Genomic DNA, 13,088 nt, shown 5'->3' with positions numbered 1-13,088 from the left:
CGACAAGTACTCTTTGCGGCACGGCCCAGCGTATGCGAAACCGAAACACTACTAACGATAGCATGGATATTCAAATCGATTTCGCCAAGGTTTGTCCGGAAACCGCCCTGGCACAGAAGATTTACCGCGCCGTGCCCCCTCACGATGGTGCGAACGAAACACCCTTTTCCATGGTGGAGTTCTCACGTTCTCTCTTATCGTGTAACAATAAAGCTCCAGGGCCAGACAATAAAATTCAACCTGTTGAAGAATCTGCTAGACTGCCAAAAGACGCTTGTTGAACTTAGTCGGTTCCGACAGCATAAGTCACTAAGTGATTTAACGCTTATTCGAACATACCTCAGACTTAGATGATTCGCCTTTAATGCCAAAATATCCTGACTCCCGCATATAGAAGACAAAAGATTGGGCCGCCACGAAATTCTAAGCTTGCTCATATGAATATTCCACGCTTTCCTAAACTTTCTTCCTTTCTCTTCCTTGAGTACTATGGCTCTTAATATTGGAAAATACTTCACATCTTCCAGTCCCCTGCTAATTAAATCTCTTTCAACATAAAAAAAACTTATTTAATAAGTTTCTTGAGGGTAACATTGTCCTACACGATTGGAGATAAGTGAAGGTCATCGCCATCCAAAAACCAGAAAAACCAGCCTCCGACCACAATTCGTATCGACCGATCGCAATGCTGTCCTGTATCCGGAAGTTGTTCGAGAAAATGATCCTATCTCGTCTCGACAATTGGGTCGAAGCAAATGGCTTACTGTCAGATACACGATTTGGCTTTCACAAAGGCAAAGGGATGAACGATTGTCTTGCGTTGCTCTCAACCGAAATTCAAATTGCCTATGCTAGTAAAAAGCAGATGGCACCAGTGTTCCTAGATATTAAGGGGGCTTTTGATTCAGTTGCAATCAACATTCTGTCAGAGAAGTTGTACCACATGGTCTTTCAACGACTTGCAATTACCTTTTTTACTATTTTACTAAACTTGTTGTCGGAAAAGCACATGCATTTTTCGCATGGTGACTTATCGACATCACAATTTAGTTACATGGGCCTTCCTGAAGGCTCATGTCAATGACATTGATGAATGTCATGACAATTCCTGCACGTTAAGGCAGCTTGCAGACGACGGCGTGATTTCTGTTACGGGGCCCAAAGCTCTACAAAGATTATTACAGGATACCTTGGGCAATTTGTCTGCTTGGGTTAATAAGCTGTGTATTTTCGAAAGGCTTATCGAGCTCAATTCTCAGACCCGTTTCATGTCTCTGTACTTTGGACTACATGGCGCTGAATATTAATCCTTCTTCTTACAATCCCAACCGCGCCCATTTTTTAAATACTTCTGTATCTACTGTTTTCTTCGACACATCTATGAAATACGAGATTTGTGGAATTCCAGACCACATACGCCCACAAGTGGTTCCAAATATTTTTTATAATAATTTCTGCGAAGTCGACTGCTTTTAGATGTTTTATACTGACGGATGAAACCTCGAAGGGTCCACTGGCTTCGGTATTTTCAATCAAAAGCTTACCGCTTTGTACAAACTGAGTGCTTTATCTGACAAATCTTTCCAGATTACCTTGCTGTGGGTTCCTTCTCGTTGCTCGATCCCGGGCAAAGGGAAGGCGGACTCTTTAGCTAAGGTGGGTTCTTTAGAAGGTGACATTTATGAAAGACTAATTTTTTAGTATTACTCCTCAGAGAACCCTCGTATATCTGCGCTTGTGGCGACAGCAATCACAATACCGAGCACTTTGTCTGGGCGTGCAGTTCAACTCCGCCAGGTCTCGGCTAATGGATACCCTCCGGACCCGAGGATTATCACCCAACGTCCCGGTTCGAGATGTTATGGCAAACCACGATCTCCCCTATATGTCCCTCACCTATCTGTTCCTAAAATCAATCAACATAAGAATTTAGCCCCTCTTTTTCTATCGTTCTCAGAAGTATCCTGTACTGCTTTGTGGCGCACATCAGAGCGCTACTGCGTGATTGTCTTCACTCTCACTTTTGTGCAGGCATAAATCAAAATTAGAGCCAAACGACCGGAGGATCTAACCAAATTGGAGAATTCCCCACGGGTCCGACGAGGACCACCCAACGTATAAAGTTGCAAGGACAGAACATACTTCATAAACTTCGCTTCAAAAATATTAGAATATAAAAAAACGAGCATAAATTTCAAGAATAAAAATCGGGCAGGGATTCTACTAAGAGTCGAATGAAAAACTTGCAGTATGAAAACCGGAAAAAATATATCCGATTCTTACAAAATAATTTTCTTAGCCGACTTTTGATTTTGTACGTCACGATATTCGGATACTCCTGAGCACGATTTATTAATTTTTAACCGGTTTTTATAAAGAAGGTCGAGTTTTACTGATTAGAACTTTTTAAACGATTCTAATGTTGAAGGATCTCTGTCCGATTTTTACGCTTAAAGATTATTTCCGATTTTTATAATTTTATATATTTGAAAGGGGTTTTGCGAAGCATGTTCTGTCTTTGAGAGTTTTATTTTCGGTCGCTCATATCATAAATGGAATTTAGAATTATGAAAAATGATAGCTCTGGAAGCCTTCAAATTTATTTTTTATTATGAAATTCAAAATGTGTTAATATCTACAAGCAACTTTATAAAACCACATCATTTTCTTTTCAGCATATTTCAATAAATCAAAACCACCCTGGTTTAATCGTAGCTCAGGGATATCCTAAGTAACCAAATTATTTCTGTTCACAGACAAAGTATCTGTGTTGAAAAGGGTATTGAATTCACTTTTTCGAAATAAAAAAAAAACTTTTAGAGCAACCCAGGTTGTCTATCTTTAAACCTCCGTATTCAATTAAATTCATGTTCAGTGCGCCGAAATTACCCTTAGCTGACATTTTTAGTCATTTTAAAACCACTTTTGAGGTTTTGTCCACTGTGGACCGTCTCAAAGGTCCTCTAAAGGTTCTAAGAACGGATGACAGTAGATCACAAGCCAGCTGCTGGACAAAACCCCGGAAATCCGAGCGCTGAATGCTCATGCTCGGGACTTGGACAAAAGCCTTGATGCTTAGTCTAGATGGCCAATTAAATTTTTTATGCATTAAAAACGGACTAAATATAGGAAATTTTTTAAGGTTTCGCACTCTTAATGCGTTCCCCGAAAACATTGCACCACAAGTCTCTAAGAACGATGCAGAATAGCCATATTTAGTGGAAATACAGTTTAACGTGTAGTAAAAATACAGTTTAACGGGGATGGGCATAGCGTAGTTGGTAAATCGATTGCCTTGTACACAGTGCATCTGGGTTCGAGTCCCGACCCCGCACATAGGGTTAGAAATTTTTCATAAGAGATTTTTCTAACCCGCAGAGGCGAATGACCTTAATATTTTGTAAAAAAAAAAAGAAATATCTTTGCAAATTTTGAGAAATTTGGCGAGTTTTCTTTCTATCAAGTCACAGTTTCGAGTGTAACTGATATTTACCGCCAGAGATAGATTTAATATCGTTGAAAATACAAACAATAATTCGATATTGGTAAGGATTTTTTAATCTGACAAGCAATCTGCAGTTCCGGCAAACGAGGTCAGATTTATGTCACAACCGGGATTATGACCCAGGGCACATACCACAAAAGAGTGCCTTCACAAACGTCGACTACCTCTTTTAGGCAAGACTGGTTCTCCGGTGTTTTCGCCTGAATTGACGTCGTGCTGTTATGCAAAATCAGTGCTAGAATTGTATAGTGTCATCAAAATAAATTTTGTGCCCCAATACTGTAATGCGCCAAACTGCCCAGAAATTCAGTGAATCTAAAGATGCTGGGCAATTACGAAGCAGTTGCTCAAAATCCGATGTTGCAAAAAAGGAAATGAAAATGTAAGGAAAGTAGAAGATAGCTGGGAAAGATGTTACAGATACTACTGCGTAAGTGTAAAGTGTGTAAAGACTACCATTCAAAATTGCTTTAGATATAACATGTGACAAACCGAATCTTTTTCCTAATTTGGATAACAAATTAGTTTTTGGCCACAGTTTCTACGTAGTGCAATGATTTCGTGGACAACCTTTAGTTGTAAAACTAAAAGGTGTCTCATATACTAGAATTACACATTATATAAACTACATCAATATCACTCAGTTTGATGCGTTTTACTTCGGACTGAGCTAACTGAAATCAGAAGTGCATGTACCGAGGAGTTGTTTGTCTGTTTCGTTTGACCATGTATTATAATAGGGCTGCTATAACACTATGACAATCTACGAAAACCAAGTAACAATATGCCCACTGTTAAAGTTATGCATTGGTTACGATTTCAACACGAAGATATCTTTCAACGAATCTATCAATTTTTTGTTGATCTCTATTTTAAAATACGGTGCTTACAAGAATTATTCTTAACATAAAAACCTGTTTTAATCCACCTATAGGTGCAATTGTGCCTTTCTCATTTCTCCAAACTATGATTTAATAACTGGTTCGTACAATATAACATTATGGAAATGTCATTCTTATTACACTTGGTAAGTATATATAAGAGCACCTTTTTGCATTCATCGAGGTATCGGTTTGAATCGGAGTTTTCTATGTGATCGCACTCCACAACCCGTAACTCCGGAGCTGCAAGTCGGATGGAGATGGAATTTAATATCAGTTTCCGGGGACGCAACACCTTTCATTTGAGACTAAGTTGATCAAATCGTTCTAGCCATTTTCGAAAAACCAATATAACCGTTATTCTGAATTTGGATGCTTCCGGATCCGTCGATGGTGGCCAGTGTGGCCAAAGAGACTTTGAATGACTGTTGGTGACCTAGATCTACAAATTCAACAGTTGTGTTTATATTTTGGAAAAAAATCACCTCACCAATTCATCGCAGAATTCGTTAGAATCGGGATTTGCTGCGTGATCGTACGTATCACCCTGTAATTCAGGAACCAGAACTCGGATTTAACAGCAGCTGATCGACCTTTCATTTAAAATCAAGTTTGTCAAAATCGGTTCAGAAAATTCCGAGAAACCGATGTGGACAAATCAACAAATTTTGTTTTGTAACCATACTCTTCAACTCGTAATCCGGAACAAGATGTCGGTTGAAAATGAAATTCAATAGCAACCTATGGGAATATTATACCTTTCATTTGAATCTTAGTTTGTAAAAATCGGTTCAGCCATCTCCAAGAAACCGATGTGGACATTTTGTTAACAAATCCGCACATACACATACATACATACATACATACATACATACATACATACACACACACATACATACACACAGATATTTTGCGATCTCGGCAAACTCGACTAATGTTATATGAGACTCGGCCCTCCGGGCCTCGGTTAGAAAATCGGTTTTTGAAGCAATTGCATAACCTTTCTATATGAGAAAGGCAAAAGAATAATATTTAATTAGCTTAATAAGCATGAGTTCAATGTTATCTTCATGTGATTATAATTTGGAAAGGTTGGTGGAATGTGTTTGAACGTGTAGGGAATGGGGGGTTAGTAGAGTGGGAGTGGAGGATGCGTCAGAAATCCTTCATCTTATTTCGGTATACGGGATGGATGAAGGAAATGCGGGCGTGAGGGTGGTCCAAGGGGAGGGGAGTGATGAAGGAGGGAGGTGTAAGGGCAAGACAGGGGGAGGGGCGACGACGCAATACTCAACTGCATATTTTGCCTTCCATTTGAGACTTGGTTTGAGAAAATCGGTTCAGTCATCACCGAAGAACCGATTTGACTTTAATTGTGGAATATGCCCGGAATTCCGGACTTCCGGAATCGTCGATAGTGGACAATATATTCAAAGAATGTTTGATTGGCAATCAGTGATCTAGATCTGCGATTAGAAGTTATTTGGTGACCATTTCGATAGTTTTTAGCCTCTGAGGTATTACGATTGTACCGATTTATATGGGAAATTCCAGTGTATCCTTACTAACACCCCTGTAACTCCGGAAGCAAGAGTCAGAAGCGAATGAAATTCAGCAGCAGTCAATGGCATTACTGTATCTTTCATTTGAAATCAAGTTTGTAAAAATCGGTAGAGAATTCGTTGGGGAATGGGTGTGATATTAGCTTAGGAACTTGGCGGGTTCCCCGGGGGCGTCATGAACCGTCATAGGTGGCCAATGTGCTCAAAGCTACTTTGATTGATCATTAGTGATCCAGACCCGTAAACTAGAGTAATGTTACATCAATTTTAATATGTTTTACATTATTTGAACATCATGGTGGTACCAGTTTATATGGGAATTTGCTGTGTGACCGCACTCTTCAACCCGTAACTCCGGAACCGGAAGTCGGATCAACTAAAAATTCAATAGCAGCTTATGGGTTATACCTTTCAGATGAAACTAAGTTTGCGAAAATCGGTTCAGCCATCTCTGAGAAAATTGTGTGAGTTTAAATGACACACACACATACACACACACATACACACACATACATACATACATACATACATACATACATTTGCCGATCTCGACGAACTGAATCGAATGGTGTATGACACTCGGCCCTCCGGGCCTCGGTTAAAAAGTCGATTTTTACAGTGATAGTATAGCATTTCTTTATATGAGAAAGGCAAAAACGTACATAAATACATGTTTTGACCCCCCAGATGATTTAGAATCCGGATGATTCTTTTTCAAGCCTCGCGTTTCTTGCTACAGGATAAGAAATAACGATTCTTTGGTTGGTCGAGTTTATGTCGCCGTGACCCATAGGTTTTTTTTGCGTTTGACATTAATCTGGTTTAACGAAAAATGAAATCAGCTGCTGAAGAATATTCTACTTGTGATCGGTATATTAATACAAGAATGCTCGTCGAAATATTTTTTGAAACAAATAAAGATTGGGTCTCTTTTCGTTTAATGTTTGGCGCCAGTATTGCAGACATTCAGTATGATTTTATGCGCCTATCCTCATCGCGAGGCCCCTGCTCTTGGGCTCAGTGTGCCAATACGTACAGACGGTACTGTGACTACATTTCATTGATTTGTTGTATACACAAACTCACATAAAAATTTTCAATCGCTCAATGCTCATTTTTTAGGGAACAAAATGGGAATGGTGGTAATGAGAGGGCTCCTGCAGCGGTGAATTTACTATCCGGCGCGACCGGTCTGCATAGTAGGAAAAAATTGCTTTTGCGCATAAAGAAAGCTAGCTAATTGATCGCGGTGGTGGTTCCATTTCCTACCTACAAGTCTGCCCACCACCGACGACTGTTGGAGCGAGAAAATTAGTGCCGCAATTAGGGTATTTGCTACCCAGGAATGATCGCCGCTGCTTCGAAAAAGGTTCGAATGATTATTGGAAAAGGGGTGCGTCGTTTGTACCCGTCGTTACTGAAATGGTCGCAAACGATTTTGAGGAAACTTTGTATACAGCCTATGACAATTCTGAGGACAAATTTCACAGCTTCAACAAGTCGCGCAAACCAAACTTGCGTCATACAGCACGAAACCATTTTTGCTATTTTGCACACCATATGGATAAACAAAGTTATTTATTTTTTCTTTTCATCTATTATTTGCAGAACTGCGTCATCAAGCCAAGCGAAACAAAACACACAACTCTGTCGATCACACGACCATCCGACAGCAACGCGTTCCATCAGCTGCACACCGTTACAAAAATCCTTGAGAAAGTGACTTGAGAATCGACCCAAGACGCGGTCTCGTTACGATCTACGTTCATTGGTAGTAACAGCGGCAGTGACATCCCTATCTCTCTGCTTCCTTCATTTTTGTTTCCTCTTTCAACCTTTCCTGTTTCTTTGGCTTCGCCATAATCTTTCCTTTCCTATGATTTATCACCCTTCCTTACCGTTCCGTGGGTGATAATGTATTGGAACAAAGTTCCGCTGAACAGCAATCACTATTTCAACGCCCAGTTGTTTCAAGCCGACATTGGTAAAAAGAGCGAAAAATTTCGTAGCTACGCTCGGCTGTGCCCTGGCGAGTCCTCAGAGAAAATCCAGCGCAGGATAGGCAACTGTCGCAGCCAACAGCAACCAATCAGATCTGACAGTAGTAGTATTAGCAGCAGTCCATCTTCGTTCAGTATACCTCAGCAAAAGACATCCCTAGGGGTCGTTCGCGTGATCGGAAATCAAATTTCCGCACGTTGTTAGTTAATCATTTTGTCTCATCACCTAGTAGTAGCTAGTGTTGATCGGTGTATCCGAGGTAATTAATAATTAAGATAACGTTTGCTATATTGTTTGTTCGTCACTTATGTAAGACTCAAATCACTTTTGAGTATCAAAGTTTTTATTCTTGTTTCAACGTTACGTAATTTTTGAGATTTCTTAGCTGGTAAGGTCTGAACTTCCAAATAATCGCTGTAATATTGCGCTATACATTGGCTGTCACGAAGATATACGTTCGATTCTAAGGATCCCCATCTAATTTATTTATATTAATTTCCAATTTTCCTTTATACACTCTGAAACCAACTCTTATTCTCCTTCTACTAGCCCTCTCAGTCTGAAAAATTAACTAAAATACCAAAAACGAACTTAGTCAAAAAATATCTCTATTGTTTACATTTGTTTAGTCTTTTTAGTGCTGATCCCTAAATCTACTTCCTTTCGGCTGAATTACCCACAATTATTCAGCAGCATAACGGAAACCATTTCCAAATGTCCTGAAAACTTATCCTAGTCCTACGCTTACACACCACTATTACATTGAAAAGGAAACTAAAACAGCTCAAGGATCAGAAAGCATCACCGACTGCGGGCGGGGCTGGCCCCAACGTGAGCGTGAATAGGGAGCCGAAGTGGAATATAAACTATTTTCCTTTCGATCTGAGTAAAAGAAGAGAGAGAGACATTCGAGCCATCGGCACAAAAAGTTAGTGGTTTTCATTTCCTTGCCCGATTATCGTTGTGGTTTTGGTGAATAGAAAATTGGTCCTATCCCGCGGCGGGCTGTTACCGGGTGAAGAAACTATTGTTAGTTGTGCCGATTTCTGGCGAACATCCAAGGAAATAGTGCGACATCAAAGCTAGCAGTGGAACGCAGACAATAGGAGAGCCAGGCGAAGTTTCAACGGAAAGGACCGTCCTGGAGCGGTGATTGGGCGGATGATTGAACCATACACCCGTACAATGCCGCAATAATGCTGTACAAATGGGAGCAACAAAAAAAGCCTGTTTTAGCAGAAGGTAAGTGGAACCACCGAATATATGATAGATTCGCATAGGTGTAAAAAGTCTAATGATATACTGAAATTAGAAGTAAAATTGTGAATAATTGCATTACAAACAAGAAGTTGTTCATAAATTTTGTAACGCCATTAGGAGGGAGGGTGTATGCCAAATTGTAATATTTTGTAACATATGGCAACGTGATGAATGAAGAAAATTTAGTCACGAAAATAAAAATAAATAAAAAATAAAAAAGTAACATATGGGGAGGGGCAAGTAAGCTATAATTGAATATGCGTAACATGTTTTACATTTCTTATAAAAGAAATGTGTAAAATTCGCTAAAACTATCAATATTTTTTCCGAGGGCCGAGACATATATACCAATCGACTCAGCTCGACGATTGGGGCAATCTGTGTGTATTTGGCAAACTAATTCTTGTTTCTTAGCAGTGGTGGAACCGATTTTATTCAAATTAATTTCAAATGAAAGGCCTTACAATCAGACAGAACGCTATTAATTTGTTTTCGATTCTGATGTTTAGTTTCCAACATATGGATAATTATGTGCCTGGAGAAGGTACTTTTTGTTTTTTTCAGATGAACTGTCAAAATTGATCACAAAGACAATTCTTCTGCATATCATCAGAATGCTTATACAATTACCTTTCCAAAACCTGGGGATTGTTATAATTGGACTATTATCAAAAAAGATATTTAACACTGAATTCGGACGAGAGATTTGCATCATTTTCGCATAGCCAAAAATAAGACCAAAACCAACTTAATCCACCTAGAAGTGAGCTGATACATTTCTTATGCATATGACTATAGATTTATGATTTATTTTGCAGAACTAAAGCGAAGTAAACACCCAACTAGAGGTGTGATGAACACCGCTTTTAGTCCTGCACGAATAAAACCTGGAATAAACTGAATAAATTTATAGACAGTCAATAAAACGAATGGGATTTAAAAATAATAAAGTAAAGAATGGAAAAAAGGAAATTATCAGATTTATACAATTAGTAGAATGATAATTTAAATCGAAATAATTTAAATCGAAATAACAAAATTAGCAAAGCTCATAAAATGAAAAGTTAGAAAAGTTCAAATAATGTTTCAAATTGACAAATTGAGTCAAATTAACATATTTGATGTAATGAATAAAAGATATAACTTAAACACAATTAATAAAAAAAATTCTTTGAGCGTCTTGGTGCGATTTTTATTTATTACAATCAATAATATAAAATATACGAACTGAAAAATAATAATAAAATTGATAAAATGAATTAAATGAATAGCTGGACTATCACAAATTACTTTTTATTTAGTCGCGTTCGGCCTCTTTTTGAAATGCGAGGTAAGTATAATTCCACACTTGTATAAGGGAAAGAGGTAAAACGGGTAAACACGTATTATGCGGTCATTCCAAGTATGTTCAAGTAATTCAATCGATTCCCTGAACTGTTTTACCTAAAACATTTACTTTGGTGTAACGCTTTCAGCCTCTATCTGAAATGAGGAGTAAGGTTATACACGTTTCGTGTGGTCATTCTAAATATTCCCGGATTGTTTTATATAAGAATTGCAACTTTTGAAAAGCCGCATTTAGTCTCTTTCCGAAAAGCACAGCCAGTTTTAACTTCCCATCTAAGTTATGGGAAGAATAAGGGTAAAACGGGTACACAGGTTTCATGCGGTTATTCTAACTATCTTTTTTCCCTGATTTTTTTTTACATAAGAATTACGACTTTTCATCAGCCGCTTTCTGTCTCTTTCTGTAACGTTGAGTAAGATATAACTCCACACTTGAATTATGTGAAAAACTGAGGTAAAACGGATACAAACGTTTCATGCGGACATTCTTACTATCTTTTATCGATTCCACAAATTAGTCTACATAAGAATTACTACTTTTTATCAGTTGCATTCAGCCTCTTTCCGAGAAGCACATCCAGGTTTAACGTCACACTTGAGTTATGGGAGGAATTTGGGGTAAAACGGCTATACACATTTCATGCGGTCATTCTAGCTATCTCCAATCTATTCCTCGGAATTTGATACATAGGAATTACTACTTTTCATTAGCTGCATTCAGTCTCGTTTTGAGAAGTACGGCCAGGTTTAACTTCACACTTGAGTTATGGGAGGAATTTGGGGTAAAATGGGTACACATGTTTTGTCTATCTTTCAATCGATTCCTAATTCTAACTATCTTCAATCGATTCCTTAGACAATTTAACATAAAACATCACTTTTGATTAGCCGCTTTCAACCTTTCTCTGAATAGTTGAGTATTAAGGTATTTCTCCACACTTGTATTATGTGAAGAATTGGGGTTTAACGGATACACCCATGTTTTTTTACGCGGGGGATACGTACTGCGTAAAAAAACCGCGTTGATTGGAAAATCCGCGTAAAAAACCGCGTAATTGGAAAATCCGCGTAAAAAAACCGCGTTAATTCGAAAATCCGCGTAAAAAAACTATGGTATTGAAGAGTAGGTGCCAGAAATTGATTTTTGACGCCATTTTGAAATCCAAGATGGCGACTTCCGGTTTAGCGAAATTCACTGTAACCCAATCAATATGGGTATTTTCGGAATGGTCTTGACGAGTAGGTGCCAGAAATAAATGAATCTGCACCTTCCCCGCAAAGTTTTCCATGAAAATTGATTCTTGGCGCCATTTTCAAATCCCAAATTGCGACTTCCGGCTTAGCGAGATTCTCTACAACTCAATCAACTTTCAGCTTTTCTCTGAATAGTTGAGTATTTTCGGAATGGTTTTGACGAGTAGCAGACAAACGGTTGGCGTCATTTTAAAATTCTAGATGGCGACTTCCGGTTTACCGAAATTCCCGCATGAAAAATTTGGGCAATCATCTAAATCACCCTCAAATATAAGATCTAATCATAAACCAGCAAAATACAAAATATTTTTATGTGTTCATCCAGGAAAGTGCGGTGAGAATGGAAGAGAGAGAAGAAAGAGACGTATATGTGGTGTGAGTTGGGGGTTTGAATTTATTCAAATTAAACATATTGCTTAAATTTTAGTAAATTCAACTGTTTAATTAAAACTATTTGTACTACACTTTCAACTTCCAAAAATACCAATATTGATTGGGTTATAGCGAATTTCGCGAAATCGGAAATCACTATTTTGGATTTAAAAATGGCTTCAAAAATCAATTTTTGGAACCTACTCGTTAAGATCATTCCAAAAACCCTCATATTGACTGGGTTATAGTGAATGTGGCTAACCTGGAAGTCGCCATCTTGGAATTCAAAATGGCGTCAAACATCGATCTTTGTCTACTACTCGTCAAGACCATTCCGAAAATACCCATATTAATTGGGTTATAGCGAATTTCGCTGAACTGGAAGTCGCCACCTTGGATTTGGCGCCAAACATAAATTCATGGTACCTACTCTTCAAGACCATTCCGACAATATCCATATTGCATGGGTTATAGGGAATTTCCGCTAAACCGGATGTCGCCACCTTGGAATTCAAAATGGCGTCAAGCATAAATTTCTAGCACCTACTTGTCAATACCATTCCGAAAATACTCATATTAATTGGGTTATAGCGAATTTCGCTAAACCGTAAGTCGCCATTTTTTATTTCAAAATAGCGTACAGAGGAGTAACTAGAACAAATTCTTGGCCAATAACCAAAAAAATATTTTTTTCGATTTTTTATTAAGTTATATTTTTTTAGATAGCTAAAAGCATACTGCATATTGTGGCAAAATATAGAGGTTGCCAAAAATTGCTAAAGATTTTTTTTGCATCGATGCAAAATGGTGATATTTTAGGGGGTTTTTAATCATTTTTATTATATATCCACCAAAATCGCTTTCTAATGATGATGACTGTATTAAATAAGACAATATTATAACAAA

General features: G+C 38.2%; 1 protein-coding gene across 7 annotated transcripts in view; it reads left to right on the top strand.

Moving 5' to 3' along the window:
- Positions 1–13,088, top strand: part of LOC131689490 (uncharacterized) — a 141,193-nt gene that overhangs the window by 69,715 nt on the left and 58,390 nt on the right. For 3 of the 7 annotated variants that reach the window (XM_058974602.1, XM_058974603.1, XM_058974601.1), the window contains one exon: positions 7,557–9,191. In XM_058974602.1, coding sequence (XP_058830585.1) covers positions 9,157–9,191 — 35 coding nt within the window. In that variant the 5' untranslated portion in view covers positions 7,557–9,156. The remainder of the gene's footprint in view (positions 1–7,556; positions 9,192–13,088) is intronic. The other 4 variants (XM_058974608.1, XM_058974607.1, XM_058974604.1 and 1 more) reach the window with 4 other exon arrangements.

Source organism: Topomyia yanbarensis, chromosome 3 (assembly GCF_030247195.1).
Source record: "Topomyia yanbarensis strain Yona2022 chromosome 3, ASM3024719v1, whole genome shotgun sequence".
In the NCBI taxonomy this organism is placed as follows: domain Eukaryota; kingdom Metazoa; phylum Arthropoda; class Insecta; order Diptera; family Culicidae; genus Topomyia; species Topomyia yanbarensis.
This window is presented reverse-complemented; position numbering and strand designations above follow the sequence as displayed.